The 17,953-nt window shown below is 38.7% G+C and overlaps 1 protein-coding gene across 1 annotated transcript in view; it reads left to right on the forward strand.

Moving 5' to 3' along the window:
- The first annotated feature begins 15,416 nt into the window (after positions 1-15,416).
- The window catches only part of LOC103084154 (zinc finger protein 426-like), a 4,345-nt gene continuing 1,808 nt past the window's right edge, over positions 15,417-17,953 (forward strand). The window contains exons 1-3 of the mRNA XM_007460755.1: positions 15,417-15,446; positions 16,039-16,165; positions 16,769-16,855. Coding sequence (XP_007460817.1) covers positions 15,417-15,446; positions 16,039-16,165; positions 16,769-16,855 — 244 coding nt within the window. The remainder of the gene's footprint in view (positions 15,447-16,038; positions 16,166-16,768; positions 16,856-17,953) is intronic.

Consider the following 17,953-nt stretch of genomic DNA (forward strand, 5'->3'; position numbering starts at 1 on the left):
ATATTTTAGTTATAGATTTCTGAATTAATTGCATTATGCACAGAATGCATGGTCTTCGTGACACAGATTCTATAAGACATAGATTCAAACAGACAATTATTAGAGACTTGCTACATGGCCTAATGTGTGAGACACAAGAAGTTGCTGTCCCAATATCCATTCCTCCCCTCCTTCTTTCAAGTAACAAAACAACTGTGTTCAAATTAGCAGTGTGGGCAGTTCTTAAGGATTCATCTCCCAGCTTTCCTTGCAGCTGTGAGTGCCCATGAGCCCACAGTCCTGGCCAATGAGAAAGGAGGCAGAGGTCACTGCTTGTGGGTTCTAAAGAATTCCATGGAAATGGGAGCATCGCATCTGGCGTTTTCACTTTACCATTTGCCCTTTGTCTTATCTCTTCTTTTTTCCTAGAGAACAGACCAACAGAATGACAGTCATACACTACTGATTAAATAATAAGGACATATTATTTAGCTATGTATAAGCAACTATGGGTTGCTTATTTCTGGACTTCTTGTAACATGAAAAAAATAAACTAACTGGTTTAACACTCTTGTGGGAAGAGTCTGTTTCAGTGGATTTCAGTCTCAACTGATACATCTCATATGGTCAAGTTTTAAGAATCCTTCAAGTATAGTTGAAAACAATGTGTATTCTATAATTTGTTGGGTATAACAGATTTTCAGTATATTTGATGGATAAATCTTATTGTGTTTTTAAAATCTGTATCATTACAAACCTTATCTCATGATCTCCCCTTTATTGAGAGAGGTATGTTAAAATGCCCCAGTATGACTGTGGGTAGTCAGATTGTTTTTTAAATTCTATCTTTTATTTTGAGGCAGTATAACTGGATGCATAAAAATGTATATGTCATTTTATATGTTTCTGGTAAATTGTCCTTTCATTCTTATATAGTGTTTATCCTTTTTCTCCTAATAATGAATGTTTGTTAATTCACTTGATATAAATGTGAGCTATTGACCTAGTGGATAACATTTAATGCCTACCAATTTTTAAGGACAACCAGAAACAACTTACCTTTCTTCATCACCATGTTAGTTATGATGTTCCTTGCAACACCAAGAGAGATCTCCTCCATGACATCCCTTGTGGCAGACAGAGATCAGGAGTTCCCCAGTGGCTGTCCCCACCAAAGACACCAGCAGCCCTCACCTCTCTCTCTGTTGCTCCTTGCTTTGCTTCTGTAGTGATTTATTCCCCAACCTAGTAGGATATGAGGGATCTCATCCATAGAGACTGGTGGCTCAATGTTTAATGAAAAAGGAAAAGGGGAAGGAACATTTTGTTCTTGCTCCCAAGAAACCTCAGAATGTTTCTCAACTCAAATCAGTTTGTAAATCTCCTGGTCAGTGTGCTCGGGCTCTCTTGAGTACCGCTGCCTATCAACATGTAAGAGAATCCTCCTGAAAACTAAATTGTTACAAAATAAGGATTCCCCCACCTTGGATATAGACTCTAGTCCCCCTGAAGTTGATAGGGACAGTCTAGAAAGGGAGGCCACTGCTCACAGCAGGGGTCACTCGGGACCACCAGGAGCTTAGCAGGTAAATATCTAAAGAAAAAATAAATAAAGAAATAAAGAAAAAACAGGGAAACACAAGAGACCAAAAGAAAAAATTAAGTATAAAGGCTGGGGCTTTACGAAGCTACAAGCAATCCCCCCACCCCCTACCAAAAGAAAGGGGAAACTTTAAATCTCAAGTCGTTTTGAGGTCTAGCAAACGTAATGCTGTCTTCGATTGCTTACTGATTTAACAACAATGAAAAGCCCCCAGATGCAGGGGGCAGCATTTGAGTTTAGCACTGTGTCCTGCCTTGTGGAATTGACCGGAGAAGAAAGACTACTTCATGGATCGGCAGGATTATCGATATGGGAAAATCACTGTTAGGGCTCTAGGAACGAGGCGAGAGGCACGCAGAAGACCTTTTTGATGTGCTTGCTTGGGGTGGGTCCCTGCCCGCAGCCACGCCCTTCAGGCGCCAGTATTCAGCGATCTAAATACGCACAAAACGTATCCCACCTCCAACCCCGCCTCAGAAACAGACCGCGCCCCCCCACCAGCAGCCTCATCTAAGGACTGGTTCCAGCCTCAACCTTGTCTTTGGGGCTCATTCGGTCCCCAGCCCCCGCACCTAGCCCACCCGGAACCCATCTGTACCCACGCCAGAGAAAACTAGAATTTCTCCACCTGAAGGGACCGAACGTGGCCGACGGCGCCATCGCGGAAACCCCGCCTCTTCCGACCCCTCCCGAGCCGGAAGCGGAAGTGGCGAACTTCGTTCGCCGCAGTCTCTTCCGCTGCTGGCCGGGTGTTTCTTGAGCCGTTTCCGGTTGGTCGTGGTTCGGCCCAATCCGGCGTCCGGTAGGCCGGCGCGTAGGCGAGGGAAGCAAGTGGAAGGTGTTATTAGAATGAGTTTGTCCCGGGCCACCCTGGGGTCTGCTTAGAGAGGCCTACGCCGCTCACTTCCGCCGCGGCCTCGGGGCCTCCCGGAACGGCCAGGTCCAGAGGCCGCCCCGGCGAAATATCCTAAGGGCGCTTCCGCGGGGTCGTTTAGGTTTCATCCTGTGCTCCCCTCTTCAAAAGCCTCCAAAGCAGCCTTCGTGATTTTTCTTCGAGAGGTAAAGAATTTCCGCCTTTAGGGTCCGTTGACTCCAGCCCCGTGTCCTCGAGTCCTCACGCACCCGGCGATTCCGGCACATGCCGGTGAGCAATGGGGGAAAGGGCCTCCGTTTCCTTTTCTATGCAAAAAAAAGAAGTTTCGTCTGAGAATTTGGCGTTATCTTTGCACATTTATTTTTTGCTCATTACATTCAGGTAGAAATGTACTTTCATAGATGTCTATGGAGTGCGTTTTTTTGTATAGAAATATGTTTATATAGGCCACAACTCTTTCTACAAAAGAGAAGCAAGGATGCTCCCTTATCTCTTCATCTGAACTTCCTAAACCTGTACCTCCCCGCAAAACTTCAAAACATGGGATTCCAAGAAAAACCGATGGAGGCTTTTTTGCCCTATATCTAGGATAATTGAACTTCTGATTAACAGGATGTTTGGTCTAAGTATTGTTTCCCCACATTTTTCTTTTGAAAAGTCGTAAACCTAAATAAAATGTGAAGCTTCGGTACAATTAATGTCCGTTGAAGTAGAGTCACCCATTTTGGGCATTTTGCATGTTTGCTCTCTTTCTCTAGATAAATACATTTTTTGGTGAGCTATTCGAGGGAGTAAGCTGAAAATAAATTGCAGCCATGTATTAATACTTGACCTTTAAATACTTGGTAATGCATCTTCTAAAGATAAGGACATTGTGCTAATTAAACCACAGTACTATTATTTACCCCAAGAAAATTTAAAGTAATAATGTCACCTTCTGTCTTCTCTGTGAAAACTAAAATCCTCCACATTGTTCTGAAATACACTTCTGAGTGTCTTTGGATCTGAGATGCAATCAGGGTTTATATACGGCATTTTTTTGTGTGTCTTTTAGTCTCCTTTAACCTAGAGCGTTGGCCGTTATTTCTCCATTATATTGATTTTTTGAAAAGTGACACGTTTTAAAAAGTCACACGTTTTGAAGTCTTTTAAAGTTGAGATATAATTGATATATACTAGTTGCAAGTGTACAACATAATGATTCAATATTTGTATATCTATTCTGAATTAAGTCTAGTTAACATCCATCGCCATCCATAGTTACAGATTTGTGTGTGTGTGTGTGATGAGAACTTTGAAGATTACTCTGTAAGCAACTTTCAAATATACAATACAGTATCATTACCCATAGTCACCGTATTGTATATTGCATGTACTCAGGGCTTATTTATTTTATAACTAGAAGTTAGTACCTTTTGACCACCTTTACCCATTTATCCCATCCCACTCTCCCCTCCTCTGGCAACCATAGATCTGTCTATCCATGCATTCTAGTTTGTTTTTTTAAGGTTCTACATATAAGTGAGGTCATATGATCATATGGTATTTGTCTCTCTGTCTGACTTCATTTAGCATGGTGACCTCAAGGTCCATCCATGTTGTTGCAAACAGCAAGATTTCCTTCTTTTTTTATCCCATTGTGTGTGTGTGTTGGGTATGTGTATGTGTGTGTGTGCATGCAAACACACTATGTTTTCTTTCTTTATTCGTAGATTGACACTTAGGTTGCTTCCATGTCTTGGCTATTGTAAATAACATTGCAGTGAACATGGAGGTACATATATCTTTTGAGTTAGTGTCTTTGTTTTCTTTACATAAATACCCAGAAGTGAAATTGCTGTATCATATCATAGTTCTATTTTTAATTTTTTGAGGAACCTCCATACTGTTTTCCCTAGTGGCAGCTCCAATTTACATTCCCACCAGCAGTGCACAAGGGTTCCCTTTTCTCCACATCCTCACGAACACTTGTTACTTGTTGGCTTTTTGATAATAACCATTCTGAGAGATATGCTATTTCGTTGCATTGATTTGCATTTCCCTTAATAGTAATATTGAGCACCTTTTCACATACCTTTTGGCCATCTATATCTCTTCTTTGAAAAAACATCTATTCAGATCCTCTGCCCATTTTTAAATTGGTTTATTTGTCTTTTCCTGTTGAGTTGTATGAGTTCATATATTTTGGATATTAACCCCTTAGCAGATACATGATTTGCAAAAATGTCCTCCCATTCTGTAGATTGTCTTTTCATTTTGTTGATGGTTTCCTTTGCCATGCAGGAAGTTTTTTACTTTCACATAGTTCCACTTGTTTATTTTTGCTTTTGGTGCCTTTGTTTTTGCTTTTGTTGTCAAATACAAAAAAATCATCTCCAAGACCAATGCTAAGGGGCTTACTGCTTCTGTTCTAGGAGTTTTATGGTTTTAGGTCTTATATTCAAGTTTTTAATCCATTTTGAGTTAACTTTTGTGTATGGTGTAAGAGAGTAGTCCAGTTTCATTCCTTTGCGTGTGGCTGTCCAGTTTTCTCAACATTACATGTTGAAGAGACCGTCCCTTTCCCATCATATATTCTTGGCTTTTTTGTCATAAATTAATTGTTTTTGTGTGGTTTTGAATTTCTGGACTCTGTATTCTGTTCCATTGATCTCTGTGTTTGTTTCTGTTCCAGTACCATACTGTTGTTTGTTTGTTTGTTTGTTTGTTTTTGCGGTATGCGGGCCTCTCACTGTTGTGGCCTCTCCCGTTGCGGAGCACAGGCTCCGGACGTGCAGGCTCAGCAGCCATGGCTCACGGGCCCAGCCGCTCCGCGGCACGCGGGATCTTCCCAGATGGGGGCACGAACCCACGTCCCCTGCATCGGCAGGCGGACTCCCAACCACTGCGCCACCAGGGAAGCCCATACCATATTGTTTTGATTACCATAGCATTATAATACAGTTTAAATTGGGCAGCAGGATGCCTTAGCTTTGTTCTTTTTTCTCAAGATCACTTTGGCTATTCAGAGCCTTTTGTGGTTCCATACACATTTTAGGATTGTATGTTCTATTTCTGTGAAAAACGCCATTGGAATTTTGGTAAGAATTGCATTGAATTTTATATTGCTTTGGTACAGGGGATATTTTAACAATAATTCTTCCAATCCATGAGCCACAGAATATCTTTCCTTTTATTTTTGTCTTCTCCATTTCTTTCATCTACATCTCATAACTTTCAGTGTACAGGTCTTTCATGTCCTTGGTTAAATTTATCCCTAGGTATTTTACTCTTTCTGATGCAATTGTGAATGGGATTGTTTTCTTAATTTCTCTTTCTAGTAGTTTTTTATTAGTGTATAGAAACCCAATTGGTATTTTTTATAAGTTTTTCCTTCCTTTATTAGCATAATTTCTTGTTTTTTCAATTTAATTTAGTTTTTATTTTATATTGGAGTCTAGTTGACTTACAATGTTGTGTTAGTTTTAGGTGTACAGCAAAGTGAATCAGTTATACATATACATATATCCCCTCTGCTTTTAGATTCTTTTCTCATATAGGTTATTACATACTGAGTAGAGTTCCCTGTGCTCTACAGTAGGTCCTTGTTGATTATCTATTTTATATGTAGTACTGGGTATATGTTAATTCCAAACTCCTAATTTACCCCCCTGCTACGCAGTTGATTTTTGTATATTGTTTACACATACTACAACTTTACTGAATTCATTTATTAGTTCTAACAGTGTTTTGGTGGAGCCTTTTGGGTTTTCTATATATAATATCATGTTGTCTGCAAAGAGTGACACTTTTACTTCTTCCTTTCTAATTTAGATGCCTTTTCTTTCTTTTTCTTGCCTAATTGCTCTGGCTGGACTTCCAATGCTATGTTGAATAAAAGTGGTGAGAATGGGTATCCCTGTCTTTTTCCTGACTTTAAAGAAGCTTTCAGCTTTTCACTGTTGAATATGATGTTAGCTGTGGACTTGTGATATATGTCCTTATTATGGAGCAGCATTCTCTCCGTACCTGCTTTGTTGAGTTTTTAATCATGAATGGATATTAAATTTTGTCAAATGCTTTTTTCTGTGTCTGTTGAGATTATGATATGATTTTTGTCCCTTTTTTAACTTTTTTTTTTTTTTGGTTGTACCGGGTCTTTGTTGCGGCACATGTGCTCCTTAGTTGCTGCACATGTGCTTCTTAGTTGCGGTTCACTGGCTCATTAGTTGTGGCATGTGTGCTCCTTAGTTGCGGCTGGCAGGCTCCTTAGTTGTGGCATGCAAACTCTTAGTTGTGGCATGCATGTGGGATCTAGTTCCCCGACCAAGGATCAAACCCATGTCCCCTGCATTGGAATGCGGATTCTTAACCACTGTGCCACCAGGGAAGTCCCCAGTTTTTTCCTTCATTCTGTTAATGTGTATCATATTGATTGATTTGCAGATATGGAACCATCCCACATCTCTGGATATATCCCACTTCATCGTGGTGTATGATCCTCTTAATGTATTATTGATTTGGGTTTGCTAATGTTTTGTTGAGGATTTTTGAATCTGTGTTCTTCAGGGATAGTGGCCTGTAATTTTCTTTTTTTGTAATGTTCTTGTCTGGTTATAGTATAAGGATACCAGTGGTCTTATAAAATGAGTTTGGAAGTACTCCCTCCTTCCTGTTTTTTTGGAAGATTTTGAGAAGGATTGATATTCATTCCTCTTTAAATGTTTGGTGGAGTTCACCAGTGAAGCCTTATGATCCTGGACTTTGGTTTGTTGGGAGGTTTTTTACTACTGATTAATCTCCTTACATGTAATCAGTCTGTTCAGATTTTCTGTCTCTTCATGATTCACTCTTAGTAGGTTGTATGTTTCTAGGAATTTATCCATTTCTTAGGTTGTCCAGTTTTTTGGTGTACAGTTGTTCATAGCAATCTCTTATGATCCTTTGTATTTCTGTGGTATCCGTTGTAGTATCTTTTTCATATTTAATTTTGAGCCCTCTTTCTTTTTCTTGGTGAGTTAGCTAAAGGTTTGTCTTATTTTGTTTATCTTTTCAAACCTCTCAGTTTTATTGGTGTTTTCTATTTTATTTTTATTCTCTATTTCTTTGAGTTCCATTCTGATCTTTATTATTTTGTTCCTTCTACTACCTTTGGGCTTTGTTTGTCCTTCCTTTTCTAGTTTCTTGACGTGTAAAGTTAGCTTGTTTATTTGAGCATATTGATATTTCTGATTTTATTTTCATGGTGTGTTTAAATGTTTATTCTGTTTCTTGTATTTCTATCAACTGGTAATTGGATCCAGAACAACAGCTAGCACACACTGTCTGAAAAGGGACAGGGGACTTTCCTGGTGGTCCAGTGGTTAAGACTCTGCACTTCCAATGCAGGGGGCGCATGTTCGATCCCTGGTAGGGGAACTAAGATCCCACATGCTGCAGGGCGTGGCCAAAAAACAAAAAAAAAAAGAAAAGGGACAGATAGGAAGTACTTTATGCTTTCCAGGCCACAAGGTCTCGAATTAGTCCATTCTACTTTTGTCGTGGGGAAGTAGCCATAGATCTCAGTAAACAAGTGTATATGGCTGTTTTTCCATAAAATTTTATTCACAAAAAAAGGCCTGTGAGTCATAGTTTGTCACTTACATTTTGGTCTGCAGGCTTCAAAAGATCATTTACAAAAGATCATTTGTAAGATCATTTGTCTTACAAAAGATAATATACAACATTATTATAGATAATGTTGTATATCTTAAGTTGTATTTCATCACAAAGACCTAGATTTATATCATTGTTCTGTTAGTGATGCTACATTTGATTACTTATGGTAATGATCACCAGAGACCTGTATTTTAAAGGTAAACTACTTTTCTTCTTGAATAAGAAAGTAATATGTGGGGTAATATTTTGACACTCAGAATATCTTGTTTTCTAACAACCTTTATCAATTATTCTGGCATCTGTGATTTAGCACTACTAACAGTGATCCTCTGTGTATGTTGTTTCCCGTTTGTAGAGGTGCATCTTCAGGACTAGATTTTAAAGTTGGGTTTCTAGGTCAAAGGGCCAAAACATGGTTAATTTTTCTGGGTATATAAATCCCTTCCATAAATCTTGTACCATTTGGTAGTTTCCAAATCAACATTAAAACAGGATTAAAATTATTCTGGAGAAACATAAGGAACACATTTTAGTTTTGACTTCAAGGCACTTGTTTTCATAAATGATATCCAGGGAATTCCCTGGTGGTCCAATGGTTAGGACTCTGTGCTTCCACTGCTGGGGGCCTGGGTTCAATCCCTGGTCAAGGAAACCAAGATCCCACAAGCTGTGGGATGAGGGGGGGAAAAGTCGATATCCAGTCCACTTTCTTCCTAAGAGTACTCAAATACGTTTTCAGAAGTACAGTGTTTTGGTTTGTATTGTGCACAGACATTTTATATGATTCCTATTTGATTTTGTGTTGTAGTTTTTTGTTTGTTTTACTTCAATTTGTGCATATCTATGCTGTAACATTTGTGTGGGGATTGGCAATTATGACAGTCCACCTAATGAGCTATGCTGTCTTCGAGAAATAGGGAAACAATGGAGATCGAAATAAGGATAGTATTGCTTCTATGGGGTTTACAGTTTATTTAGGAAGACATTTTAAATGATTGTTGGCAAGTTTGTTATCTGGACATAATAATGGCTTAATATGAGGGGAGAAGATATATTGGGAGGTGTTGATATTTAAGTTGAGAATGAAAGCATGAATATGACTTAGCTAATCAGGTTGTTGAGCTAAGGTGAGGGGGTGTAGAATGAATGAGAACATTTCAGATGAAGGGAACTTCATGAGCAAAATTCCAGAGAAGTTGCGAATTCAGTGTATTTCCTAAGGTGAGGAAAGAGGGTTGTCTGAAGCAGAGCAGAACCAGAGAGTGTTGGGTGGTATATTGGAGAGTGGGGGATAGGGCCAAGGGAATTACTTACTCTGAATTATATTCTAAGGCCATGGGAAACTTAGGAAATATTTTAATCAAAGGAGTAATTTGAATCTACTTACAAATCCTAGTTTGAGAATGGTCTTCAGAAAGTATGAGAGTGAATGCATGGAGTCAACCTAGAAGCTTATGATAAATAAGCTTTAAAACACGATGGTGGTAAATTATAATTGGATTATTATTATGGAAAAGGAAATAAATGAAATAATTTGAGAGTTTTATAGAAGGTAAAATTGAATTTTAATTACTTGATGAAGTTATTCCTTTATCTGTTGATTTACTAGAGGATATATTATAGTCAGTGCTTGAATGATTAAGACATAGTGAAGAAAACTGAATTCCTCAGATTTGTTCACAGACTTGCAGATTTAGTTTCCTAAAGACTAAATGGTAATGTTAACTATTAACACCTTATGTATAAAATTAAAATGGGGAGGAGATAGAAATGAATCGTTCATTTATATAAATAAATATATGCATTAAATAAATGCATACATATAATAAGCAAAGAGAAAACGTGCAGAACTACTACGGTTCTTGTTTCTCTAATTGGTCTTGAGGTTGTGGTTGACATCCATGGGTTACTTCTTCAACAATCAGTTTCACATTTCCCTTGCCCTCAATGAGACCCTCACCTGGTCTGGGTTATGTACCTGGTGGAGTGACCCAAATGTTCATTCCCTGGCACACAACAGTAGTGTTAGCTGGGTCATCCATGGAGAAGGGAAGTCCATATTGTTGAGCCCACAGATAGGCTTTATCCCCTTTAGCATGGCCATTTGGTTCATGGACCCATTGAGGAAACACTGTTTTGGCTGGGAAAAGTAATTCACATCTATGGACTGCATCATTTTGTCCACCTGATTATTAATAGTCTATTTATAGTGGATTTCTCTTGGTGGACATTCATATAGGGCACAAATAACTTTACAGTTTATGTGCATTCAGAGACATCCTTTCATATACCTTTTCCCAGACTACTTTTCTTGTCATCAACCTTCCAATCTTGTTCCATTCACATCTTTGACTCTCCAGTCAAATGATTGACAACTGTTTGTGAAGCAATGTGTATCCATACATATGGCTGTTTTTCACTCCAGACCTAGCGACAGCCAAATATACTGCTTGAATTTCTGCCACTGGGAAGATTTTTAATTACTACTGCCTTTCAGGATCATCCCTTCAGTAAGGATATAGAGCTTCAGCTCTAAACTTCCAGGTGTAACTAGCTTACTATGCAGACCCATCTATAAACCAGGTTTTGTCTCAGCCAGCTGGGTGTAAGGAATACCACAGGAAGCCATAGATATGGACTAAGGAAGAGGAGGTAGTACAACTGTACTTAGGTGTTGAAAGAGCCTTGGCAGCCTATCATACCATTTACTTGCACTCACTGGAATTGCCTGAGCTTAATCCCTTAGGAACTCCTCGGAGTTTACATGTTCACCAAACTCTTTTGATACACATTTGCAGAGTTGGGCTTATTTTGTATGTAAGCTGTTTTCTCCTACCTTATGTTGCATACTGCCCTGTCCCCTTGGATTTTGCACTAGTTGTGTGTCCAGAGGCAACGGCAGGTAATTGTGGTGGGTCTCGAGAATGAGCATTCCTTCCAAGGCATCTGCTCTAAGTGAGATTATCACACATCTGTCAAGCAGAGGAAGGCTAGTATCTTCAGAAACCTACGAGCAAGCTACTTCCCTGATAAGGGAGGCTCAGAGTGTCTTGGGGGTTCAATATTGTGAGTGTCATCAGGGCCCCCGTAGATATCCCTATTTCATGTTTCCTGTCTCATTCTTCCCTGATCAGTACCTCATTTTCACATGAAAAAGTATGTGAGACTGACTTTAAGTATGGTTGAATACTTGAACTCTGCATTTGATTTTTGCAATATCTTCCCCATGTGACCACATGAAATGAGTTTTTAACCTGTCATGGAATCTCTCTGGTTTCAGACTTTGACTTGAGAGAGTAGATCTGAGCTTGTCATTGTCTGGGCAACTACACTCAAAAGAATCCATCTCTCACCACAACCATTATAATCACCATTATTGTTGTACCGTTAAGTGTAGCATTCACCTGGTCTCCCAAGGCAAGAGCTGTACCATAATCATCATAGGTGATTGCTTAACAGTTGTAATTCTGTGAATGTCTTTCCCATTGGCAAGGCTTTTAGCTCTATGCTTGAGTCCAAAGGTTTGACCAAACATATCCCAAAATGTCATCTTTACTACTTTGTCTCCAGGGATCACCTATCTTCACTGTTGTGTATAAGTCTGCATGAAATGAAGAGACAGAAATCATACTGTGATTTAAACAGGAGAAGTATAGTATAAAATTTTAAAGAGAATTCTGTCATATATCCTAGAGTTCATGGAGAGTACCTAAGGAAGGCCAAACTTATAGTGGGGGCCTCTCCCCAAGATTGATTTCAGACCTTGTTAGAGAAGGTATCATGGCAACCCATTGAATGTGAGGAAATTTGCTAGGTTGCCAGGGCCAGAACTAGTTAACAGTCACTGGGCAAGGATGAAGCTCCCCTCTGGTATGCAGGCAAGCCATGACCGGTATGTAGATGTGGAGAGGGAATTGAGGTGCCACTGCCAGTGCAGGACCTAGAGCACTAAGTGTCCATATAAGGAGGCTTTGGGAAACAAGTGACAGGTGTGCAGATAAGCCGACACTGGTGTGAGTGCTTGAAAGAAGATGGTGTTCCTCCCACCCTTACATTCTTAGAGTAATCAAATACATTTATGAAAACAGATATATGTTGTATTATGAACAGTTATTTAGGTATAACCTAGGTGTACTTGAAGAGTGATGTGAAGGAGCTCCACTCTGTCAGTCACCAGTTAGTGGGTGCCTTTGGTGTGCCAGACACCATGCCACTCTTTGTACTAGCAGACACTGTCATCCAAAACAGATACAGTGCTACCAATGATATGCCAAAAAAAGAAACTCTCCCCCAAAAAGCTGATCCTTATGTCAGACAACGTTGTCAAGAAGCATTACAACAGATACAGAGGTCATGATAAACAAATCTGTTTCTCCAAAAATATAAAAAATCAAATGTGTGTCCACTCAGTAATATTGTTGCAAATATATAAAGCATTACTTGAAAGAAGTGGAAGAAGAAATAAACAATTTCAAAATCCTAGTGGGAGATTTTAATGTATTTTGCCCATAGTTTCACTAAACAGTACACGAAAAATCAGTTAGGACCCACATTTGAAAATGCTGTATTAATTGCCTAATATACATATATAGCATAATGTATCTAGTAACAGTGAAATCAGAAAGTGCTTGTCTGAGTGCAAGAAGTAAGGAATGGGTGGAAAGGGACAAGAAGGCTTTCCAGGGAAATAAATATGTTCTGTTTCTTGTTTAGGCTGGTGATTATACAAGTATATGCAATTATCAAAATTCATTCACTAAATACTTAAGATCTGTGTATTTCATTAGACATTAATTACATCCAACTACAAAATAAACGGAAAAATAAAACATTTTATCAGGTACCGCCTCACTAAACTTACTCAGCCTAAGGACTCCTGGTTTGAGACCCCTAGTAGTAAGTACAGTTATAAGGGAGTCTAGACACATGATTTTTTTTGACCTCATGTATGTATGGGTTTTAGTCTTCTCTACTGAAGAATAAGGACTGTGGGGACAGTGAGGATGAATATGGTTCATAGGTTCATAGGTAATGAACTGTGGAACTTTCATTGTCATCATTCATATACCATTTTGTAGACCAGCATTTGGCCTGGTGGTCTGTGTTTGATATATTAAAGGTTATTTATATTTAACAAAAAGAAGTTAACTTTTAAATACAGAATGTTAAAAGACAAGAAGCATGGAGAAAGTCTGTGGTAGAAGTAAGTAAACATAAAAGCAAATTTTTCAGTTCCATAAAAAAGGAACTGAAAAATAATATGAAAAGGTGATTGTCTGAAAAGATTCATAAAATAGACAAATGTTGGGCTAAGTATGACAGGGCCTTGCTCCTTGTCCAAGGCAAGGAGAGAGTACAGACCTGTTTGATTTGAGTGTTTCCAAACGGAGACCCATGGAGGCTTCCCAGTACTTTCATGTATTCTGAATTCTTTTGTAAAAAGTTTGATAAATTTTTTTCTAATCTTTTTGGACCAAGTGTGGAAGACCTAATGATTTCCCCTTTCTTTCTTTATCTGGCCCAGGAACTAACAATATGTGTGTGTGTGTGTGTGCGCGCGCGTGCATGTGTGTGTGTAGGATACCCTTTATTTTTTTTACCTACTTGATTGTTTTCCCATGTTACTAATGAATTGATATATCAATTATTAGTTTATTGTCTATCTTCCCTAATAAGAATGGTGAATATTTAATGCCTAGAATATTTTCTGTATATGTTACTGCTCTCAACTGATTGCCTAGCACAAGGTCATTGAAAGAAAGGAATAATCCAGTGATAAGAACTAAAGGAGGCCTAGAGCTTCAAACTTCTCCAACATCCATCAAGAGAAGCTCAAGGATGTTGACCAAATAGAATGGGTTTTTTTCCCTTCATAAGCCCAGCAGCAGCCTACACCAGTGCTTTTCCAATATAAATATAATGTATAGATCACGTATATAATGAAAATATTTTCAGTACCCACAATAAACAAAAATGAAGATTATTTATATGAATATATTTTATTTTATCCCATATATATTAAAATATTACTTAAACAGTCAATTTAAAATTTTAGATATTTTACATTGTTTTCATTTGAAGGGTTTTAAATTTACTGGACACTAAATTTTTATCATATATACTTAATTTCCACTTAGAGCATACATAATTTACAGTTGAAAGAGTAGATTCCAGTATTCAAGTTGTTCCAAATATATAGGTAAGCTGTAAGCTCCTAATGAGATATCTGGTACATAATGTCCTCAATGAATAATAATTGATGTTACTGATATTCTTGTTGTAGAGCATACTCTTTTAGTAACTATGTTATCTACATAGAAAGAGCTAATTTATGATGTTGTGTGTGAGATAACTAATATTTGTTGATTAATGATTGATATGAAGCAGGACTCCAGATAACCCAATCTCCAGGGGCATGGAGATGTCCCTGTCCACTTGTATCATAAGCTGCTTGACATGATCTGGACATCAAAGAAAGGAATTTTCAGGCAAATTTCACCATCATTGCAACATGACAGCTATATGTCCCATGAGAAGTCCTTGTTAATGTCCTTTTTCAGAGACTCTACTCTAGGATCTGCCAGTCTTTTGGTCTGGGCCTGAGCAGTCATGCTTCTGGTTCATCTAGGAATTGCTGAAGGGAGCCAGATAATGCTGTTCTCTAAGTCGGCTTTCTGGTGTGCGCATTTAGGTAGAGTTGCTGCATAATCTTTTTTTGTTTGTTTGTTTTTTGGTTTTGTTTTTTTGTTGTTGTTTTTGCGGTACACGGGCCCCTCACTGCTGCAGCCTCTCCCGCTGCGGAGCACAGGCTCCGGATGCGCAGTCCCAGCGGCCATGGCCCACGGGCCCAGCCGCCCCGCGGCATGCGGGATCCTCCTGGACCGGGGCACGGACTCGCGTCCCCCTCATTGGCAGGCGGACTCTCAACCACTGCACCACCAGGGAAGCCCTGCTGCATAATCTTATTCATGTATCTTATTGCCTTGACAAATGAAGAGTCACATTACTCAGGTCTTAAGGTTCCTTCCCTGTAAAATGAACCCATTACTCTTTTCCTGATGGGCAGCATGGCTCACCATCCCCTTTTCTGGCTCCAGGTGAGACAGGACTACTCTGGCATTTCACAGCAGTGGTGTGTATATATGTGAGATTTCTTGAGTGTGCAAAGGATAATTGGGAATTTCGAGATAGAGTTGAATGACTTCCAGGCAGTGACTGTGGGAATTATGATCATCTCTGGGTACTCATGCCTTCTTTCTTTTCTCCTAGGGGTTCTAAGGACCCTTTCGCCTTCCTGAGGAAAAGATAGAGGCAGAAAGGATAATGGCTGAGTGTTTGAAAAGTTGTTCTTGGGTAAGAAGCAAGTCTATCCTTCTAAAAAATGAGCTACTGTATCCACCAGATGGATACATTCTGTTTTGGTAGACCTGTGTCCAGAGCTTCTTAAAGAAATAAAGCCACTGCAGGACTCAGTCCCTGATGAATTCCCTCCCTAAGTGGAAGCTCATACTGGTGACACATTACCCTGAATAATCTCAGTATTTCAGTAATAACCTCCTAATCTTGCCTCTCATGATGGTGACTGCATATTTTTTGTTTTGCTTGGTGCTCTTACACAGTAAGGAAGTTGACTGTGCATTTCTCAAAGAATGTATTCATTCATCAGCGTTTACAAGTGCTTCCAGTTGGCTTAGGACTATGCTACAGGAGAGAAACAAAACACTTTAAGGCTCATTCTATTGAGATAAGTTCATGTATTACATGTTCCATTAGAGGTGTAGCTGAAGGATATCAATCGTGAGTGAGTGTAGATAGAAGAGAACCAAGGACCATTGTGTCCTGGGGGAGATGATGAGAGACATTGAATCATGGGTCACCCGTCTCCAGTCCCTACCATTGGTGGAGGGCTTACTTTACTGAAGCTAGTATGTGTGTGATGGTTTAGGACTCAGTGACCTTTGCTGATGTAGCTGTGGACTTCACCCAGGAAGAATGGACTTTACTGGACCCCATTCAGAGAAAGCTATACAGAGATGTGATGCTGGAGAACTACAAGAACCTGACCACAGCAGGTAAGGCTGCCATCATTCCTGTAACGTCTTAGGGAACAGATATATGTGATGCACTTACTGTGTTGCAGCATGGGTGATGTTACGTATGAATATAATGGAAACTAACAGACACTGTTCTTCACATGAATGGGTTTTAATTCAGTTGGTATCTGAAAACGTGCTTCTAGGACTAGCGTTATCACCATCGCTCTTAGAAATGTGCATTCTCAGACTCCACCTTTCACCTACTGAATGAAACTGCGGCATTGGGACCCAGTCATCTGCGTTGTGACAGACACTGGACTTGGTTCTCATGGACACCAACGTTTGACACTCATTGGTATATTGGTTTCTCCATGTGAATGAACATCTTTTTTTGCACTTACTTTGTTTCCCGTATCAAAAAAAGTCTTAAGCTTTGTAATTGTTTATATCAATCTGAATGTGGGCTTCAGGGGCCAGAGAGAAACAGTCTTTGTGGAGAACAGAAGGAGGTGAATTTCCTATTTTATCTCTTCTGAAATAGTTTTACCACAGTTTTAGACATATAGGAGCTGATTCACTGGACAGTTACTTCTATTTTTCTGGAGCTTCTTTCATTAATTTATCTTTCCTCATAAACAGGGTATCAGTCATTGAAACCCACCGTGATCTCTTGGTTGGAACAAGAAGATGATTTGAGGACAGTGGAAAGAAGAGGAGTCCTCCAAGGTGAGTGATTCCTGATCAATGAAAATTTCATTGTCTTTGGAATAATAATGAGGAAACTTGTAAAGATGTGCTTTCTCACAGAAGGCTGAGGTCACTGGTCTCTGATGTTTCAGGATGTATTCAAGTTGTCATATGTACGTACTTCACATTTACTCACAATTTCTTATGAGCTCACAAAATGGCTTGTTCTTTATTTTAATATAATTTTATTGAAGTACAGTTGATTTACAACGTTATGTTAGTTTTAGGTGTACAGCAAACTGATTCAGTTATATATATATATATATATATATATATATATATATATATACATGTTCATTCTTTTTCAGATTCTTTTCTCATATAGGTTATTACAGAATACTTAGTAGAGTTCCCTGTGTTATACATTAGGTCATTGTTATCTATCTTATATATAGTAGTGTGTGTATGTTAATCCCAAGCTCCTTATTTATCCCACCCTCCCACATTTCCCCTTTGGTAACCATAAGTTTGTTTTTGATATCTTTAAGTCTGTTTCTGTTTTGTAAATGAGTTCATTTGTATCATTTTTTAAATTAGATTCCACATATGAGTGATATCATATGATATTTGTCTTTGTCTGACTTCACTTAATATGATAATCTCTGGGTCCATCCATGTAACTGCAAATGACATTATTTTATTCTTTTTGACAGCTGAGTAATATGCTATTGTACATATGTACCACATCTTCTTTATCTGAAATGGCTTGTTCTGTTTCTTTTTTTAACTTTATCATTTTGATGTAGGCTATTTTTCCTAACATTCCTCTTTTCCTTCACTGATAATATTCAGGTTTTTTTCCCCATCATATTTAATTTACATAGAATTCTTTTTAATCAGGTACTGAATTTTGACTCTGCATTCCTATCATTGTTAAATATTTGGCATAGCCAAACTTCTCAAATCTAGTATGTATGTATTGGTATTTTTAGCATCTTTAATTTGGAAGCCAGTACAAACGAGTATTATTATTTTTAACTCCTTCAGCCTCCTGTTTCTTTCTACAAACTCTTACATTTGTTATTCTTTTTTTATGGGAAATGCAACTTAAAACCAAAGGCTCAGCAATTCAGCAGG

The sequence above is a fragment of the Lipotes vexillifer genome, unplaced genomic scaffold (genome assembly GCF_000442215.2).
Source record: "Lipotes vexillifer unplaced genomic scaffold, Lipotes_vexillifer_v1.1 scaffold1011, whole genome shotgun sequence".
Classification (NCBI taxonomy): Eukaryota; Metazoa; Chordata; class Mammalia; order Artiodactyla; family Lipotidae; genus Lipotes; species Lipotes vexillifer.